Source organism: Oncorhynchus tshawytscha, linkage group LG10 (assembly GCF_018296145.1).
Source record: "Oncorhynchus tshawytscha isolate Ot180627B linkage group LG10, Otsh_v2.0, whole genome shotgun sequence".
NCBI classification, from domain to species: domain Eukaryota; kingdom Metazoa; phylum Chordata; class Actinopteri; order Salmoniformes; family Salmonidae; genus Oncorhynchus; species Oncorhynchus tshawytscha.
The window spans coordinates 66,578,317-66,597,942 of record NC_056438.1 but is presented as its reverse complement, the minus strand read 5'-3'; the positions used below and the strand labels follow the sequence as shown (position 1 = coordinate 66,597,942).

At 43.6% G+C, this 19,626-nt stretch overlaps 2 protein-coding genes across 6 annotated transcripts; both read left to right on the top strand.

Moving 5' to 3' along the window:
• Positions 1–573: 573 nt before the first annotated feature.
• LOC112260710 (zinc finger and SCAN domain-containing protein 2) lies at positions 574–3,264 on the top strand. 2 transcript variants are annotated; one of them, XM_024436012.2, is made up of 4 exons: positions 574–1,090; positions 1,177–1,283; positions 1,361–1,475; positions 1,679–3,264. In XM_024436012.2, exons 1-4 carry the CDS (start codon positions 877–879, stop codon positions 2,812–2,814), a joined length of 1,572 nt encoding a protein of 523 aa, XP_024291780.1. In that variant the 5' UTR covers positions 574–876; the 3' UTR covers positions 2,815–3,264. The 2 variants fall into 2 exon arrangements, with proteins under 2 accessions (XP_024291780.1, XP_024291781.1); XM_024436013.2 differs by having other exon boundaries at positions 576–1,090; positions 1,198–1,283.
• A 149-nt stretch (positions 3,265–3,413) lies between these two features.
• LOC112260705 (calponin homology domain-containing protein DDB_G0272472) lies at positions 3,414–13,148 on the top strand. Of its 4 annotated transcripts, none has more exons than XM_042328871.1 (15): positions 3,414–3,552; positions 4,100–4,461; positions 4,543–4,645; positions 4,721–4,865; positions 5,084–5,166; positions 5,460–5,567; positions 7,302–7,420; positions 7,541–7,697; positions 7,906–8,003; positions 8,100–8,171; positions 8,365–9,177; positions 9,332–9,519; positions 9,621–10,303; positions 10,390–11,711; positions 11,766–13,148. In XM_042328871.1, exons 2-15 carry the CDS (start codon positions 4,374–4,376, stop codon positions 12,653–12,655), a joined length of 4,869 nt encoding a protein of 1,622 aa, XP_042184805.1. In that variant the 5' UTR covers positions 3,414–3,552; positions 4,100–4,373; the 3' UTR covers positions 12,656–13,148. The 4 variants fall into 4 exon arrangements, with proteins under 4 accessions (XP_042184805.1, XP_042184806.1, XP_024291770.2 ...); XM_042328872.1 differs by having other exon boundaries at positions 10,390–11,743; positions 11,798–13,148; XM_024436002.2 differs by having other exon boundaries at positions 10,408–13,148.
• Positions 13,149–19,626: the final 6,478 nt, after the last annotated feature.

Genomic DNA, 19,626 nt, shown 5'->3' with positions numbered 1-19,626 from the left:
AGAGGAACCAGGCTATGAGGGGTGGCCAGTCCTCTTCTGGCTGTGCTGGGTGGAGATTATAACAGAACATGGCCAGGATGTTCAAATGTTCATAAATGACCAGCATGGTCAAATAATAATAATCACAGTAGTTGTCGAGGGTGCAGCAAGTCAGCACCTCAGGAGTAAATGTCAGTTGGCTTTTTCATAGCCAATCATTAAGAGTAGCTCTACTGCTCCTGCTATCTCTAGAGAGTTGAAAACAGCAGGTCTAGGACAGGTAGCACGTCCGGTGAACAGGTCAAGGTTCCATAGCCGCAGGCAGAACAGTTGTGCACCTTGTGCTGGGGATAATAAAAGGCCACTCTAAATTGTCCAGTTTTGTCACATAACACAATGTGACAGATGTCTCAAGTTTTGAGGGAGTATGCAATTGTCATTCTGACTGCAGGAATGTCCAACGGAGCTATTGTCAGATAATTAAATGTTAATTTCTCTACCGTAAGCCACCTCCAACATTGTTTTAGAGAATTTGGCATTAAGTCTGACCGGGCTCACAACCGCAGACTGAGTTTAAGGATGCCAGCCCTGGACATCCGGCTTCTTTACCTGCAGGATCGTCTGGGCCTGGCACCCACTATATTATTGATCAGTATACCTGCCTTGCCAGTGCTAATTCTACCAAGTTTGTAAGGCTGTTGCAGTCTCATATTTACGGTAATAAATATTTACGTCACGAATTGAACGGAAGTGCGATTGAAATTGCGCACGGATCTCCCACTTCGTACATTGTTGCTATTTATCAAGGTCTACGGATTGTTTTTGCACATTAGCTTGGAAATTGTAGACTATTGACTTCAAACAGATAATACAAATCTGTAATTTGGGTTTTACAAGATGGCCAGCTGCAGTTTTCAGTCGCAGTTGGTATCGATTATGGAGGTATTAGCTAAAGCCGCTGTAGCAGAAATAAACAATCGTGTAGATGATAGCTGTGCAGTTATACGTTTGGAAATGACCCAAAGCCAGCGAGATATTGATGTACTGAAAAGAAAGTGTCGAATGATGGAGAGCGAGCTGAAGAAGACACAAGGACGAGATAGGAGAAAAGGTAGTAATTTGATTGCATGAACAACTGAAGAAAATCCCAAATGTGTGAATAACCCTAATATTTCACTGAATACAATTATTTTCTAGTTCTTTACCCCATGTCAACAGAGAGATTGTCATATCCTGTCAAGATTGTTTTGAACAAGGAAAGGAGTAGCTCACAGTGGAGAGGCAGAGAGGACTCTCCGTGCCAGGTGTGATAAATCACCTTTTATGAAAAGTGTTAGACATGGTGTGTGCCCAGAGGAATAATTGCAGTTCCCTGTTACAGCCTACTGATGTGGAGCAGAGAGTGGAGACTGAACCCATACTGATCAAAGATGAGGAGACAGCAGAGGATGTGTGGAAGACTGACCCTCAGGAAGAGTTCAGGATCACTGGAGAGGGTGGGTGTGACCATAAGGGGTACGGCTCAGTCTGTCTATGAAAGACTGTGAGGGTGTGGTGGTATGCACGTTGCAAATTACATTGGTGTTTTATGTTCTGGCTTATGTAGCGCATGGACACAGTCAGTTCTAAAGCAGTCATGTTTTGCAACTGTTAAGGGCCTTTTGTAATGTTTATTTTATGTTTTTCCCCAAATCTTTAGAGTCTGGTTCCAAGCCTGGGAAACCACCATCCTTTGAGCAACGGCACTGTGATGAGGACTTCATCACACGACCCAACATATATTCCGAAGACTCAGTAAAACATTACCCAAATTCTGATCGTCCAGAGGAACCAGGAACACCCCGGCTCCCATCTACAGAGGTGTTCAGCACAGAGCAGCACCGGCCAGACGAGGACTCACTAGAACTTGTGATGGTGAAAGATGAGAAAGAGGAGGAGCTGGATCAGACCACAAACCTGGCAGGACCTGACCAGTTTGTCATGGACGAGTCTGATGGGCAGTTGTGGACCTCTGTGGATCCAGGCAGAGACACTGACCCTGATGGCCACCCAGATTTCTCCTTTCATTCCACAGAAAAGTACTCTCAGAATATCTCAATTTACCCATGTCATAGTGGACTGTCATCTGTTCCTACTATGACAGATGATGTAGCGCCATCACTTCACTCTTCTATAGGAAAACCACATGCTAACATGTTCAGTGCAGAAAAACACAGTAAAGGACATGTCAGAACATTGGCTGATGAGACTAGACAACAGATGCCAGAGGGACAGAGCAGTGAGATGCTGAACTCCAATAATGATGGAAATAGTTTAGCTCTACAATCAAGGCAGCATCAATACAGGGCTTCAGAAGCAACAGTGAGATTGAGTGAGTGCATGACAGGGTCAAACATGGCCACCACCTCCACCTTCTCTGGATACAGCCTGAGTCGCAGTAGTTTTAACATGGTGAAGAGAATGAGGACTCAGTGGAGGTCGGGCGGCACCACCGAGAGGCGTTTCAGCTGCACCTTCTGTGGGAAGAGCTTCCCACGTTTCTGGCAGCTAAAAGAACACCTCCGAAGTCACACCGGAGAGAAACCGTACACCTGTGAACAGTGTGGCAGGAGTTTCACCAAGCAATGCAACCTGATCAGACATGCTGTGGTCCACAGCGGAGAGAAGCCCTACAAGTGCACACAGTGTGGGAAATGCTTCACTCAGCGCTCTGGTATGAAGTCACATCAGAGAACTCACATAGGAGAGAGTCCAGTGTCTCAATACGTGGCCCCCGCATACCCTGGGGATCCACACACAAGTTTAATGTTGTCTCAGACCAGATGGAACAAATAGTTCATAGTTACATAGTTTTTCTGGAACTTTGTTTTGAGACAATTTGACAAGCTTTTCCTCCTAATTGATTTGTGAATTGGTTTTGATGTTTGACTGTTGACGGCTCTTCACTTTTATTTTAAACAACTAATTTACAATTGGTAACAATGTATTTTGTACTACAAAACTGTAAAAAAAATGTTATTTTCAATAAAATGTACTTCATGAAAGAGTCAATCTGTGCTTTTAGATGAATAATATGTAGGAGTAATTTAGTCTGTATTGTCTAGGTAGTGCATGACTATCTGGGATGTCACGTCTTGCCACAAGGGACAGTCTCATATCAGGTCAGGTTAATAACTCAATTCAACTTGATTTTCAGTTAAGGTTTGGAAATTGCTCTGCTGCCTTAAAATGTTGAGTTACTGTATGTCATCTCAAAATGAGGCAATAAAATATGTTTCAGTGTAATAGGCTATATGTGTTTATACTGAAACATTTTGCATTGTCTAAACTGACCACTGTTTCTGAATAAAACTGGTCATCTGAATCAAAGATCATTAGATAAGAGAAATAGATTGGTAGTTTGAATGATTTACTCTTTCATTGATTTACCAATCAACAGAGGCAGAGCTAATGGAGGAGATATACAGAAAGAGAACGCGAGCGAGAAAGAGACTCAGGAAGTCGACAGGGGAAGTTTAGTGGTTTCTTGCGTCATTGCTTGCTGCTGCTTGGTTGTGCCGGTGCAGAGTGAAGGTAGGAACAGTCAACTTTTTATTACGCTTTTTTATTCTTGTTTTTACCTCAATGTCGCCCGAAACTTGAGAGGAGTAGCAGTGACAGTGTGTTAGGGGTGGAATGGTAGGGGTCAGGGGGATGGAGAGGTGGGGTCAGGCTCAGAGGCTTCATGTTCTTCGACAGGCCTGCAGTCAGAACGACATACAATTCAATTGACTTCCGCTGCAGTGAGAGGGCCACAATGGCTGCGAGAGGCAGGGAGGAGAAGGCCTTTATCGGTCACGGAGAACAGCCAGAGCCGGGGTTAGGGGTGTCAGTGTTCCATTAGCATAGGAAGACTAGGCGTTATTTACTTTAAAGTCTCCCCAAATCACAGCACTGAGAGGGAGTCTAGGAGTATTGGGGTAAAGGGTGTGGCCTGTTTATTTTGTGAAGAAGACATTAAGGGGAAGTGAAGACTGATGCATGCTGTAGATTGTGAGCGATGCTCACAAATGATCACATTAAGTGTTGTGTTGGTGTACGTATATTGAGAAGACGATTTAGCTGGTTTCTTACTTTGCAGAGTGCCACAAAGACAGCATGACCTAGCACAATGCCTTTAAACACAGCTCATTATATCACAGTATATAGCACTGCACATCACAGAGTGGAACAATAAAACTTAATAAAATGCAATGAAGAAAACACATTGTTGCATATTAACAGTATATTGTAAATGTATATGAGCACCTCATGGTCACGTTACCATTAACCAAGTTATACAGAAAATACATATATCAGACACACAAACACACAGGGCTGGATGTGCGAGAGGTTGAGGCAGGAGAAAAGAAGAGATGCGGAGACTCCGGAGAAAAGGAGGGAACAATGAGAAGGTGTTTGGCTGTGACCTGTTGGACCACTTGTCCACTACCTGTCAGGAGAGTAAGTCCCAAGTTTCCCCAGACAATTGACTAGAATATGTTAAATATTAGCTTGAATACCATGGTCTTGTCTCCCTCTCAGTTCCCCAGGTGCTGCGAAGCTGCAGTGAATTCATTGAGGAGCATGGGGTGGTAGATGGGATCTACAGGCTATCTGGGGTGTCATCCAACACACAGAAACTAAGGTAAGTGGGGTGTGTGAGTTTGTGTGTTTGTGTGCCTGTGTACAGCAGTGAAATGTTGTGTTTGTCTCCAAACAGGGGTGAGTTTGACAGTGAGGGGACCCCGGATCTCAATAAGGATGTGTACCTGCAGGACATTCACTGTGTCAGCTCTGTCTGCAAGGCCTACTTCAGAGAGTTACCCAATCCCCTCCTCACATACCAGCTCTATGACAAATATGCTGTGAGTACCTGTCTTGATAGTCATTCAGAGACATGGACAGACACCAGGGTTGCGTTCAGTAAGAACAAAAAGGAGAAAGCATTTTGAAATTGATAATTCTTGTTTTATTAAGTTCGGATTAGAAAACATTTACTCCCATTTCATACCTACTAAATGGGACCCAGCATAAAGATGGCATATGCCTTTTTGTATCAACCTCACACCTCTTTACCCATCAGGAAGCTGTGGCGATTCAGTTGGAGGAGGAGAGGCTGGTTAAGATTAAGGATGTGCTGAAAGAGTTACCCGCTCCCCATTACAAGTAAACCTCTACTATTTAACTATCTCTTTCACTATAGATATAGAAAGTGTAAATGACTGCTGTATGTTTTCATATATTACATGGCCTGCAACCGTCTGTTTATAACTAGAGGTAAATTCTGCTTTTCTTCATACCATATCTCTTGAACTTACTAGTATATTTCAGGCTGTGCACTGCTTTTCTAGCCATGCATAGTTATTCTCAAACAGTTTCAAATGTTTTTAAACAGTTTTTAAATTAACTATCCCACTTCCATCTCTTTCTGCCCCTTCTCCCTCCCACTGGTTTCTCAGAACTCTGGAGTTCCTGATGCGCCACCTTGTCAAGATGGCTTCTCACTCCTCACACACCAATATGCATTCCCGGAACCTCGCCATTGTTTGGGCTCCGAACCTTCTCAGGTGTGTGGTTTTGTGTGTACACTACCGTTCAAAAGTTTGGGGTCACTTAGAAATGTCCTTGTTTTTGAAAGAAAGCATGTTTTTTGTCCATTAAAATAACATAACATTGATCAGAAATACAGAAATACAGTATAGACATTGTTAATGTTGTAAATGACTATTGTAGCTGGAAAAGGAAGATTTTTTATGGAATATCTACATAGGAGAACAGGCCCATTATCAGCAACCATCACTCCTGTGTTCCAATGGCTGTGTTCCAATGCCTGTGTTCCAGTTAGCTAATCCAAGTTTATAATTTTAAAAGACTAATTGATCATTAGAAAACCCTTTTGCAATTATGTTAGCACAGCTGAAAACTGTTGTTCTGATTAAAGAAGCAATAAAACTGGACCTTTAGGCTAGTTGAGTATCTGAAGCATCAGCATTTGTGGGTTCGATTACAGGCGCAAAATGGTCAGAAACAAAGTCCTTTCTTCTGAAACTCGTCAGTCTATTCTTGTTCTGAGAAATGAAGGCTATTCCATGTGAGAAATTGCCAAGAAACTGAAGATCTGGTACAACGCTGTGTACTACTCCCTTCACAGAACAGCGCAAACTGGCTCTAACCAGAATAGAAAGAGGAATGAGAGGCCCCGGTGCACAACTGAGCAAGAGGACAAGTACATTAGAGTGTCTAGTTTGAGAAACAGACACCTCACAAGTCCTCAACTGGCAGCTTCATTAAATAGTACCAGCAAAACACCAGTCTCCACGTCAACAGTGAAGAGGCGACTCCGGGATGCTGGCCTTCTAGGCAGAGTTGCAAAGAAAAAGCCATATCTCAGACTGGCCAATAAAAAGAAAAGATTAAGATGGGCGAAAGAACACAGACACTGGACAGAGGAAGATTGTAAAAAAGTGTTATGGACAGACTAATCTAAGTTTGAGGTGTTCGGATCACAAAGAAGAACATTCGTGAGACGCAGAAATAATGAAAAGATGGTGGAGAAGTGCTTGACGCCATCTGTCAAGCATGGTGGAGGCAATGTGATAGTCTGGGGGTGCTTTGTTGGTGGTAAAGTGGGAGATTTGTACAGGGTAAAAGGGATCTTGAAGAAGGAAGGCTATCACTCCATTTTACAACGCCATGCCATACCCTGTGGACGGCGCTTAATTGGAGCCAATTTACTCCTACAACAGGACAAAGCACAGCTCCAAACTATGCAAGAACTATTTAGGGAAGAAGCAGTCAGCTGGTATTCTGTCTATAATGGAGTGGCCAACACAGTCACCGGATCTCAACCCTATTGAGCTGTAAGAGCAGCTTGACCGTATGGTACGTAAGAAGTGCCCATCAAGCCAATCCAACTTGTGGGAGGTGCTTCAGGAAGCATGGGGTGAAATCTCTTCAGTTTACCTCAACAAATTGACAGCTAGAATGCCAAAGGTCTGCAGGGCTGTAATTGCTGCAAAGGGAGGATTCTTTGACGAAAGCAAAGTTTGAAGTACACAATTATTATTTCAATTAAAAATCATTATTTATAATCTTGTCATTATTTATAATATTGTCTCGTCTATATTTCCTATTCATTTTGCAACTCGTTTCATGTATGTTTTCATGGAAAACAAGGACATTTGTAAGTGACCCCAAAGTTTTGAATGGTAGTGTACATGAGAGAGAAAGACGTGAAGATATAGTTAAAACAGGGTGTTTGCATTGTTCAATGTTGTTTAATCCTCTGAGTTTGTTTGCAGGTCAAAGGACATTGAGGCGTCAGGGTTTAACGGTACAGCAGCCTTTATGGAGGTGAGGGTCCAGTCTATCGTGGTGGAATTCATCCTCACCCACGTGCCCCAGCTGTTTCCTGATTCAGGTACATCACTTTTTCTCTCTCTCTTTCTCTCTCCCTGTCTCTCTTTCTCAGCCATAGAGAATAGATACTCACTCACAGCACTCATATCTCCTCCCTCTCTTCTTCACCTCCTTATTAAAGGTATTACGGAGCGCCGGAAGTCACTCCCATCTCCCTCTATACACAATCCAGAGGAACCTTTCTTCCGGGCCATTCCATTCCAGTTAGGCAACATCAGTCCAGGGGACGGTCCCCCTGCCATGCGTTCCTACCACGCCATCATAGATGGGACAGACAAGTAAGCAAATTCACACAAAAAAAAAAAGTTTATGCCAATTTATCATCAAGATAGTAGCAGTATAGTGGTTGAGGTTGGAAGAGGTTTAGTGTTCGTAATGGTAATAGATAGGTTAGTAATTAGGGCATATAGTTTTTCCTACATGGCCAGGTCACGTGGTGTAGAAAAATCCTGGCCAGAGTAACAGAAGTAACATTCTCTACTTCAGGAGGAAGGGATCTCTTAAGGGCAGGAAGTGGAAGTCCATCTTCAATTTAGGAGGCAGACTCCATGACCCGAGACGGAGGAACAAGAACTCGGCCAAAGGTGAGTGACACACTGATGTTATCTTTAATTCAATGCATGGCTTTGCAATGGTAATAATGATTATTTTGAGTTTGACAATCATCCTTCCATCTGTAGAAAAAGAGAGAACTGTCTTGAGGCCAGCGAAGAGCATGGATTCCCTGAGCTCTGTGCCCTATCCGCATGAAGGTGCATTTCCTTACTTGTTTACCCAGTCTTTATCTTATTGTATAGATGTTGGTGAATATGTTTTTATAGTAATTAAATGAATGCATACTGGTAAGGCTAAGTAATCATTTATTTTCTGTGTTCAGTAGTACTATAGTCTTACAATTATGACAGTTTTGTGTAGACTAATGTGAATGTTTACAATAACTCTCAGGTTCCAGACAACGACCCCCTTCCACTGTGATGTCCCCCTTGGCTCAGCCCTCTCCCTGTACCCAGGGGGGTGCAGAGGGAGGGGCATCCAGTAGTGGTGGTGATATGGGCAGCGGGTATGCTGTGACCTACCGGAGGGGTCAGGGGGCTAGTGTGAGTGTAGTGAGCGGGGGCGGGGGAACACAGGGCATATACAGTCGACTGGACAGTCACTGTGGTGGGGGCAACAGCACTGAGGCTCTGCAACCCCCATCTAGATCCCCAGGACTCTCCAGCAAATCCGACCGGCGGGCAGGGATCCACATCTCCGGACCTTTCTCGGTCACAGTACCCCTTCACATCACATCAGGCCTGGCCTTTGGGGTGCTGCAGGGGGGTGGAGCGGACAGGGGCAACCATAGAGGAGGACAGGAGAGTGGAGATAAAGGAGAGGGCGGGGAGGGTGACAGACGGAAGGGAAGGGAGGGGGAGAGACAGAAGGCAAGGGAGGGTGACAGACAGGAGGCAAGGGAGGGTGACAGACAGGAGGGAGGGGAAGGGGAAGGGGAAAGGCACATCCGAGTAGAAGTTAAGAGGGAGGACAAGACTGACCTAGGCAAGAGAAGAGATGAAGAGGTAACAGGGGAGAGGAGAGGTGAGGAAGATAAAGTTGAAGAAAAATGGGAAAGAGGAGAAGAGGAGAGAGAAGAGGAAGTGAATGGGGACTGTGTATCTAAGCCATCAGAAGAGAGCATTGAAGAGAGTCAGGGTGAGGGTGGAGAAGGGGATGCAGAAAACCATGACAACGATGAGGATGAAGAGGGAGAATACATGGGTATGTCTAATCATTTATGTGTTTAAATAAACATAATTTGCGTAATAAGGGAAGTACAATAGTCATGGTAGTAGGTTTATAGTTACCGGTTGGAGTGAAATTCACTTGGATACGACATTTGTGTCAATCTGTAACATTTGCCTTTACTCCTCAGATATGAAAGGCTCTGTGCAGACTGCCCTGGATGCCCCAGATATGTCAGGTGTCAGAAATGAAGTAGTTGCCATAGATTTGCCATTTCCTCTGATGGAGGAGGACGATGAACAAGACCAGGACTGTCCACTGGACTTTCAGGATACTTTTGGATTCCTTGACCTTATGGACAGCAGTGTCTCCAGCCAGGTGTGTATGTGTCTGTGTCTGTCTGTTTCTTTGTGTGTGTCTGTGTGTTTAATCATTTAGTTATGATCCTAACCTCTCTTTTCCATCCTCTCTCCTCCCAGATGTTCCAAGAGTTCTCAGTGGAGCCTCATCATGGGGATGATGAGTATGAAGACGAGGTGGAGCATAGATCCCCAGGACTCTCACATGACAGACCAGACCCTGTCACACGGCCACCTGTAGACGCACAGACACAAATACAGACACAAACGCCCATACACAGGCCTCTAAGCATAGATCAGTATGGGCGAGCCAACAAGTCAATGAGTCTGCCTTACATGTCCCGGCCCTTCCTGCCTGCTCTGTCTTCCTCCTCCTCTGAAGAAGAAGAAGAAGAGGAGGATGAAGAAGGTGATGATTACGACAAAGAAGATGAGGAGGATGATGATGACATGTTCTGTAAAAGTCTACCATCTAGTTTGGTGTTCAACAGACTGACATGGAGTGGACCTCAGACTGACTTGGAGAACAGTTTGTCCCCAGCCCCTGTGCCCTCACAACCACTGGACGGTGCCTCTGATGATGGACCAATTCCTAGTTCTGAGGCCAGAATTCCCCCTGAGCACTTGGACATTGATTCCCCTGACTGCTGTCACCAATCAGTGGAGGTTTTGAAGTATAGCAAAGCTGAAGAAAAGAATAGTCTGGAAGCGATGAAACTGGTGGAGGAGGAGGATGCAGAACAGGATCGAGACAGCCAGGAGAAAAACCAGGCAGACACCCTGACCAATACTTGCACAGAAAGGTAAGCAGACAGAGGCAGGTTATTTATAAAGTGAAGAACAGCAGATCAGGATAAATGTACTTGATAAATGTTACTTGTCATCATAGATCGCCTTCACTTTGCAGCACTGACATAGAAGAAAGTTGTCACTTGGTTGAAACCAGCATCATGGAGGAAGAGGAAACTCCAGATGACATTGAGAAGAGCCACGCTTCAGCATCCGCATCAACGGACTGTGAGGAGGCCTCACTGCAGACCACTAGAGTTCATCTGAAGCTCAAAGACGAGGAAGAGGTCCTGAAGAGTCAATGTGCTGAAGAAGGTGTGATTTCAGAGGGTTATAATGGTGATACAGTGAGCGAAGCCGAGGCAGAAAACCCACAAGAGCATTTACTCACGGCCTGTCTTATTGTTTCCTGTGCTGAAGAGCCAGAGAACATAGTCAATGAGCGATCAGAGGAGGTTTCTAGAGATTCAGCTGGGGATGTAAAAGAGCATCCTGAAAAAAGTGCTAAGAGGGAGAGAGCGGGAGAGAAGGAAAATGGAGAGGAGAAGAAGGTAGAGGAAGTGATGGAGGAAAGAGATGATAGAAACGGGGGAGGATGGGACAAACAAGAGGGAGAAGAAACAGCATGTGAGAGCGAGGGAGATATGGGCAAAAGAGAGGAGAGAGAGGTATTAAAGGAATTGGAAAAAACAGAAGAAAATTATGTGGGGGTTAGGGTGGGAGTGGAGAAGGAACAAGGAGGAATGATTGAAGAAGAGGATGACATGATAGCAGGTGATGAAAGGGAAGTAGGAGATGATGACACAAAGCAGGAAGAGGTAATTTATGAAGAGATGATGAGCATAGTAGTGAGGGATGACATGATGGAAAGTGGAGAGAGGAAGGATAGGGAAGGAGAGACTGAGGGAAGTACATTTATAGAGGAGGTGATAGAAACCAAAGAAGATGGAGAGATGATTGGAGTACAACAGAAAGAGATAGATGAGAGTAAGGCAAGTGAAGAGATGAGTGCAAAAGAAGAGGCGAAGAAAGCGGTGGATCCCATGGGAGAGACTGAGGAAGAGGCAGCTGAAGGAGTGGATACCATGGGAGAGACTGAGGAAGAGGCAGCTGAAGGAGTGGATACCATGGGAGAGACTGAGGAAGAGGCAGCTGAAGGAGTGGATACCATGGGAGAGACTGAGGAAGAGGCAGCTGAAGGAGTGGATACCATGGGAGAGACTGAGGAAGAGGCAGCTGAAGGAGTGGATACCATGGGAGAGACTGAGGAAGAGGCAGCTGAAGGAGTGGATACCATGGGAGAGACTGAGGAAGAGGCAGCTGAAGGAGTGGATACCATGGGAGAGACTGAGGAAGAGGCAGCTGAAGGAGTGGATACCATGGGAGAGACTGAGGAAGAGGCAGCTGAAGAGAGGGTGGAAGGTGTGGATACCATGGGAGAGACTGAGGAAGAGGCAGCTGAAGAGAGGGTGGAAGGTGTGGATACCATGGGAGAGACTGAGGAAGAGGCAGCTGAAGAGAGGGTAGAAAAGATGTCGATTGATAATGAGAAACAGGATCTAGAGGCACAGCACGTTTTAGAGAGAAGACAAAGAGATATAGATCTTATAAAGGATGTTGTGGGAGAGGGATATGAAGAGGGAGAGAAAGAGATGGAAGTGGGAGATGTAATCTGGGAGGAAGAAGGAGATAGTATACGTGTGGTCCAACGGGAGACAGATGAGAAGAAGAAGAAAGGAGAGACGAAAGATCAACTAAAGACACCAACAATAGAGGAAAGAGAAGAAGAACTGAAAGAGATCCAGATAAACAACAACAAAAAATATGAGGGAGAAAATGAAGCGATGGATAGTAAAGTGGGGTCTGAAAAAGGGGTGGGGAGAGTGCTGGTCGTGTCTAAACAACAAACACCCCCTAAAGTGTATCAAGCAAGATCAGTGCCAGTGGTACCACCCAAGCCCCATCATTGCCGAATAACTGCACTGAACCTCAGACAACAGCAGCACCAGAGGGAGAGGAGAGAGACAGACAGAGACAGTGGAAAGGGAAAGGTACACAGGACTTTGGGACAGCAAGATAAGGAGAGAAAGATGGAAGGAAAGCCAGAGCATGACAAAGTCAGCGAGACAGAACGAGGGTGGAATGAGGATGGAGAAGATGAGGGCACAGGCAAAAAGGAGGCACAGAGTGGGGGGGTGAGGGAGAGGAGGAGAGATGTGGATGAGAGGGGAGTGAAAGACATGATGAAGAACAGTCCAGTCAGTATGTGTTTTGATGAAGCTGTTGCCATGGGAATCAAGAGAGGGAGAGAGAAAGAGGGCAGTGAAAGGGAGAAAAAAAAAGAGAGAGGATATGAAGTACAATAAAGAGAAAGAGGTGGACATAAAAGCCAGTAAATGTTATAGTCATTGACTCTGTCTGGATGGTTAGTATACAAACGTATCATTTATATATAGTTATATTTTCCATACTGCCTGTATTATTCAGCCTGGGCCTAGAACCCCGTCCCACTAATATTCAAGGCTACTCAGAAAACTGATCCTCCGCAGACTCCCCCCTCCCCTCCATCTGTAAATGTCCTCCTTTGATGTTGCTATTTTCAACCTATTAAACTAACTTGCAATTTTAACTTGGTTTCAATCTACAAAGAGTTGTAAATTTACACCCAAGTATGTCAATCTCAGGTATCACATCTCATGCATAACCATAGGTATTGTGAGCAAGAAAATTGTATAACTTCTTATGAGCAATGGCTAGAGATGTCATTATTTGTACCAATTCCATAAACCAATGCATTTTCTGTTTTTAATTAATTTTTGTGAATAAATTTATTCTGCAGACAAAAATAATTGTTTTATTTGTATTTTCAGAAATAATTTTACAAGTAGCTGTCCTGACTGATTTCACAGAAATATCACAACATAAGAACATAGGGGTGCAGTGTAGGGGTGCTATACAGAAGATAACCCAATTTGGTAAAAGACCAAAGTCCATATTATGGCAAGAACAGCTCAAATAAGCAAAGAGAAACGACAGTCCATCATTACTTTAAGACATGAAGATCAGTCGAACCGGAAAATTTCAAGAACATTGAAAATTTCTTCAAGTGCAGTCGCAAAAACCATCAAGCGCTATGATGAAACTGGCTCTCATGAGGACAGGAAAGGAAGACCCAGAGTTACCTCTGCTGCAGAGGATACATTCATTAGAGTTAACTGCATCTCAGATTGCAGCCCAAATATATGCTTCACAGAGTTCAAGTAAACAGACACATCTCAACATCAACTGTTCAGAGGAGACTGAGTGAATCAGGCCTCTGTGATCAAATTGCTGCAAAGAAACCACTACTAAAGGACACCAATAAGAAGAAGGGACTTGCTTGGGCCAAGAAACACAAGCAATGGACATTAGACTGGTGGAAATCTGTCTTTTGGTCTGATAAGTCTAAACGTGAGTTTTTTGGTTTCAACCGCAGTGTCTTTGTGAGACATAGAGTAGGTGAACGGATGATCTCCGCATGTGTGGTTCCCACTGTGAAGCATGGAGGAGGAGGTATGATAGTGTGGGGGTGCTTTGCTGGTGACACTGTCGTGATTTATTTAGAATTCAAGGCACACTTAACCAGCATGGCTACCACAGCATTCTGTAGCGACACGCCATCCCATCCGGCTTGCACTTAGTGGGACTATCATTTGTTCTTCAACAGGACAATGACCTAAAACACACCTCCAGGCTGTGTAAGGGCTATTTGACCAAGAAGGAGAGTGATGGAGTACTGCATCAGATGACCTGGCCTCCACAATCACCCAATCTCAACCCAATTGAGATGGTTTGGGATGAGTTGGACCACAGAGTGAAGGAAAAGCAGCTAACAAGTGCTCAGCATATGTATGAACTCCTTCAAGACTGTTGGAAAAGCATTTCAGGTGAAGCTGATTGAGAGAATGCCAAGAGTGTGCAAAGCTGTCATTAAGGCACAGGGTGGCTACTATTTTGATTTGTTTAACACTTTTTTGGTTACTACATGATTCCATATGTGTTATTTCATAGTTTTGATATCTTCACTATATTTCTACTATGTAGAAAATAGTAAAAATAAAGAAAAACCCTTGAATGAGTAGGTGTCCAAACTTTTGACTGGTATTGTATCTTATCACCAGTCTCAACATCAACAGTGAAGAGGCGTCTCCGGGATGCTGGCCTCCTAGGGAGAGTTCCTCTGTCCAGTGTCTGTGTTCTTTTTCCCATCTTAATCTTTTCTTTTTATTGGCCAGTCTGAGATGTGTTTTTATCTTTGCAACTCTGCCTAGAAGGCCAGCATCCCGGAGTCGCCTCTTCACTGTCGATGTTGAGACTGGTGTTTTGTGGGTACTATTTAATGAAGCTGCCAGTTGAGGACTTGTGAGGTGTCTATTTCTCAAACTAGACACTCTATTGTACTTGTTCTCTTGCTCAGTTGTGCACCGGGGCATCCCACTCCTCTTTCTATTCTGGTTAGAGCCAGTTTGCCCTGTTCTATGAAGGGAGTATTACACAGCGTTGTACGAGATCTTCAGTTTCTTGGCAATTTCTCACATGGAATAGCCTTTATTTCTCAGAACAAGAATAGACTGATGAGTTTCAGAAAAAAGTCCTTTGTTTCTGGCCATTTTGCTGCCTGTAATCAAACCCACAAATGCTGATGCTCCAGATACTCAACTAGTCTAAAGAATGTCCATTTTATTGCTTCTTCAGCTGTGCTAACATAATTGCAAAAGGGTTTTCTAATGATCAATTAGCCTTTTAAAATTATAATAAATCTGACGTTTCCAGCTACAATAGTCATTTACAACATTAACAAGGTCTACACTGTATTTCTGATCAATTTGATGTTATTTTAATCAACAACAAAAAAGTGCTTTTCTTTAAAATACAAGGGCATTTCTAAGTAACCTCCAAACTTTTGAATGGTAGTGTGTATGTATTTTGTATTATTATTATTTTTAAAAATTCTCACAAACACTGCTGCTTGCCAGCTTCGACAAGCTGTACAATAGTAGAACTGATTATGTTGTAAACATTTCACAGAGGCACTAGCACTGCATATTCGTTGTTGTGTAACAAGGGTGATTTTATTTGAAGAACAATGTCTAACATTGTTTCTTTCAGTACACAAATAGCTGCAATCATGGATGTGCTAGTAAAGGCAGCTGTTGCAGAAATAACCAAACTTGTAGACGAGGGCACTGTAGTGCTACGGCTTGAAATGTGCTGGAAAGAAAATTAGATGGAAGGCCTTCAAAATAGTTTGCAACTTATTTCTCTTAAATGTTTTGCACACCTTTGTTTACATCCCTGTTAGTGAGCAGTTCTCCTTTACCAGGATAATCCATCCACCTAACAGGTTTGGCATTTCAAGAAGCTGATTAAACAGCATGATCCTTACACAGGTGCACCTTATGCTGAGGACAATAAAAGACCACTCTAAAATGTGCAGTTTTGTCACACAACACAATGCCACAGACATCTCAAGTTTTGAGGGAGTGTGCAATTGGCATGCTGACTGTAGGAATGTCCACCAGAGCTGTTGGCAAATAATTGAATGTTTATTTCCCTAACATAAGCCGCCTCCAACATAATTTTAGAGAATTTGTCAGTACGTCCAACTGGCCTCACAAACGCAGACCACATGTACCCACTCCAGCCAAGGACCTCCGCATCTGGCTTCTTCACCAGCTGATAAAACTGTGGGTTTGCACAACCAAAGAATTTCTGCATAAACTGTCAGAAACCGTCTCGGAGAAACTCATGTGCGTGCTCGTCGTCCTCTCCAGGGTCTTGACCTGACTGCCGTTTGGCATAGTAACCAACTTCAGTGGACAAATTCTTAACTGTGATGGTCACTGGGCATGCTGGAGATGTATGCTCTTCACGGATACATCCTGGTTTTCTGATCCACGCCCCTACTTTACATTTTTTTTATCTGTGACTATCAGATGCATATTTGTATTCCCCGTTGCATGTTGCGTTTATATTTTTGTTCAGTGTAGAAACATAAATCCCTCTACTTTCATATCACATCAAAATAATTTCACAAATGCAAAAATAAATATTTACTGTACACTGTTTTAACCGGTTTTAACATTATTTTTTTTTGTCTATATGAAAGATAATGTCCTTATGCATCCAAAACCATACTGCAAGTGATGCGTGTTAATGTTCAGACTGAGCGGGCGGCTTTTAACAAAACTCCCCCCTGCAGAAGACGCCTTCGAACAATGACTTAAGTGCAATGTAATGGAACTGAGAGTCATGGTCAAGGCTGACTATGTGCAGAGCCTTTTGAAACACAAGAAATGGTGTGTATTCATGGATGCCAAGGGAAGCCAGGCTTCCCAAAAATTGACCAAGAAAAAAAAGAAAATGTATCTTTCGTCACTCTGTGTTTTCATAATTTTCCTTCAATTCGCAGGAGGCTGAACATATGACCAAAAGTATTCTCGTCGAACATCTCATTCCAAAATCATGTGCATTAATATGGAGTTGGTCCCCTTTTGTTTTTATAACAGCCTCCACTCTTGCGGGAAGGCTTTCCAATAGACATTGGAATATTGCTGCGGGGACTTGCTTCCATTTAGCCACAAGAGCATTAGTGAGGTCGGGCACTGATGTTGGCCGAGTAGGCCTGGCTCTCAATTCATCACAAAGATGTCCAATGGAGTTGAGGTGAGGGCTCTGTGCAGGCCAGTGAAGAAATTCTAACACACCGATCTCGACAAACAATTTCTGTATGGTCCTCGCTTTGGGCACGGGGGCATTGTCATACTGAAACAGGAAAGGGCCTTCCCCAAACTGTTGCCACAAAGTTGGAAGCACCGAATCGTCTAGAATGTCATTGTATGCTGTAGCGTTAAGATTTCCCTTCACTGGAACTAAGGGACCTAGCCCGAACCATGAAAAACAACCCCAGAGCATTATTCCTCCTCCACCAAGCTTTACAGTTGGCAATATGCATTCGGGCAGGTAGCGTTCTCCTGACATCCACCAAACCCAGATTCATCTGTCAGACTGCCAGATGGTGAAGCGTGAATCATCACTCCAGAGAACGCTTTTCCACTGCTCCAGAGTCCAAAGGTGGCAAGCTTTACACCACTCCAGACGACATTTGGCATTGCGCATGGTGATCTTAGGCTTGTGTGTGGCTGCTCGGCCATGGAAACCCATTTCATGAAGCTCTCGACGAACAGTTATTGTGCTGACATTGCTTCCAGAGGCAGTTTGGAACTCGGTAGTGAGTGTTTTAACTGAGGACAGACAATATTTCAGCACTCGGCAGTCCCGTTCTGTGAGCTTGTGTGGCCTATCACTTCCTAGTTGAGGCATTGTTGCTCCTAGACGTTTCCACTTCACAATAACAGCCCTTACAGTTGCCCGGGGCAGCTCTAGCAGGGCAGAAATTTTACAAACTGAGTTGTTGGAAAGGTGGCATCCTATGTCAGTGCCACGTTGAAAGTCACTGAGCTCTTCAGTAAGCCTATTCTACTGCCAATGTTTGTCTATAGAGATTGCATTGCTGTGTGTTTGATTTTATACACCTGTCAGCAACAGGAATGGCTGAAATAGACAAATCCACTAATTTGAAAGGGTGTCCACATACTTTTATATATATAGTGTATATTACCCATGTCCTTGTTCAGCCATGACTCAGAGAAGAATACTGTATTACAGTTCTCAATATCCCATTGATAAGATAGTCTCGAATGGAGCTCGTCCAGTTTATTCTCCAGCGACCGCACATTCGCCAATAGAACAGAGGGTAGAAGCGGTTTATTAATTTGAAACCGTAGTCTCATCAGGGTGCCTGCGCGCCGGCCTCTATAGCACCGTCTTCGCCTGTGTTACGGATACAAGTATCCTGTGTGTGTGTTTCTTTTCTCTCCTTCTCCCCTCACAGGTGAAAATCATCACTCCCCAATCAGTCACCAATCATCAATCAGAAGACACACCTCCTCCTGTTTCCTACCCAATCACAGTTCCGTTCCCTTGGTTTAAAAACCCTGTCAGTTGTTTGCTCTGGAGCTCAATCTCTCTGTAAATGCCATGTCTGTAGATTGCTCTGTTTCACTTGCTATGTATTGAGCTATCTTTTGTTTGAGCACCCCCATAGCACTTTGTCATCACCTGTGAGTATTGTTTTTGGTTATGGTGTTTGTTTGTTTGTTTGTTTGCTTGGTGGGAAAAGGGGGAACCAAGACAAGTCGCCCATGGGCATACACTACCCATAGGTAAACTTTGTTATTTACACTAGTTAGAACTGGGTGGACCACCCACTGTATTTTTGGTTAGTTAGCTGTTGTTAAAGTAGGCTAGTCTAGCCCAGGGGTGTTTTTGAATATTATTATTTCTTTCCTTGGGTCCCCCCCCATTACTGTGTGTTTATTAATAAACCCTGAGTTTGACGGTAGGTTTCAGTTGTCGTGGTTATTTCGTTTACACTTTTACTTTGTCTCTATAAATTGCATGAGTTATGTTACGGGTCTCATTACCATCCCCCCCCCCAGACTGTCGGGCCAAAAGGGATTCGTAACAGCCTGCTTCAAGTGTTGGATTATGGCCTGGTCCGGGATAATCAATATGTCTTTCACCTCTGACTCATTGAATTAGGAGTCCTCGTCTAAATCGAGGTTCTGATGTCCAGAAGCTCTTTTTGGTCATAGGAAACGATGGCGGAAGCACCAAAAAATACACAAAATTGGTCAGGAGACCGTAAAACGGACACCATTCCTTCCAGGGCCATTCTTCCATCTACATACTGTATGCACATTCTGTTGGTTAACTTGAGTGTACTAGTCTGGACTGCAATAAAAGTCTGTTCATTTCTGTCTTTGGATTGAAGTCTCTGACTATTGACTCTTAATCTGATTATTAATTATACTGTGTGAATAAATCAGCCTGAGACTATAACTGTCCCACTAAGATTCAGGGCTACTCAGAAACTGATCTCTCGCTTTCTCTTCCTCTCTCCACACGCTCTCCCTCAAATTACTTTTAATAAATCTGCAAAGAGTTGTCAATTTACACTCAAGTATGGAAATCTCAGGTATCACATCTCATGCATAACCATGGTGTTAAGGATGAGCAAGCAAATGTAATAACTTATGAGCATTGCCTAGAGATGTTTTGTGCCATTATTTATATAAATTCTATAAACCAATGCATTTCCTGCTTTTAATTCGTTTTTGTGAATAAACGTCATAGGCATAGAACTAATTGTATTTTTTGTGTTTTCTGATTCATTTCACAACTAGCCCCATATGTGGGCATTTATTGGAACGTTTACGGTTACCCTTTCTGTCGT